This window comes from Galeopterus variegatus, unplaced genomic scaffold (genome assembly GCF_000696425.1).
Source record: "Galeopterus variegatus unplaced genomic scaffold, G_variegatus-3.0.2 Scaffold3786, whole genome shotgun sequence".
In the NCBI taxonomy this organism is placed as follows: Eukaryota; Metazoa; Chordata; class Mammalia; order Dermoptera; family Cynocephalidae; genus Galeopterus; species Galeopterus variegatus.
The window spans coordinates 131,122-131,789 of NW_007729897.1; the positions used below are offsets into that span (position 1 = coordinate 131,122).

A 668-nucleotide genomic window follows, 5' to 3' on the forward strand; every position below is an offset into this window, starting at 1 on the left:
CAGTGGTTCTCAACTCTGAGTGTGTTTAGAATTACCTGGGGAGCTTAAGAAAAATACCAGACGCTTCCCATCTCCCCTCCCATCTGCTTCCCACCACCCCAAGGTTTTTTGACTCAGTTTAGTTGGTCAGGAGTATAGCCCACATTCTCTAAGTATTTAGAAGCTTCCTGAAGTGTTTCTAATGTTTTATTGGGGTTGAAAACCACTGGTATAGATGGACTCTTAACCAAGTAATATTCATTCTAGAGTGGACCTCATTAATGTATGTGCATATGCAGCATGCTTTTAAATGTGGAGGAAGGCCCCATCTTTACCCACTCTGAACTCTGACAAGGACTCCCCTGGATCATGACATCAGTGCCCTCAAGGGCAAACCACCTCCGTGTCATCCCCTGCCCTCCACTGGTCACAGAGGTATAGTGTAGGAATATAAATGGTGTTATTTAATCAAGCAAAGACAAGGATTTGTTTGCTTCTGTTCTGCAGCAGGGCCTCGTTATGATGTCATAATGTTTGATGTAGACAGTAAGGACCCAACACTGGGAATGAGTTGTCCACCCCCAGCATTTGTGGACCAACCTTTTCTGCAGAAGGTCAAAAGCATCTTGACTCCTGAAGGTATGGAGAACAAAAGGTTGGAGAGGGAGGAGGAAAGGGTCCTTTAAAAA

General features: G+C 44.6%; 1 protein-coding gene across 1 annotated transcript in view; it reads left to right on the plus strand.

Moving 5' to 3' along the window:
- METTL13 (methyltransferase like 13) overlaps positions 1 to 668 on the plus strand; it is a 17,540-nt gene that overhangs the window by 14,270 nt on the left and 2,602 nt on the right. The window contains exon 8 of the mRNA XM_008585981.1: positions 487 to 618. Coding sequence (XP_008584203.1) covers positions 487 to 618 — 132 coding nt within the window. The remainder of the gene's footprint in view (positions 1 to 486; positions 619 to 668) is intronic.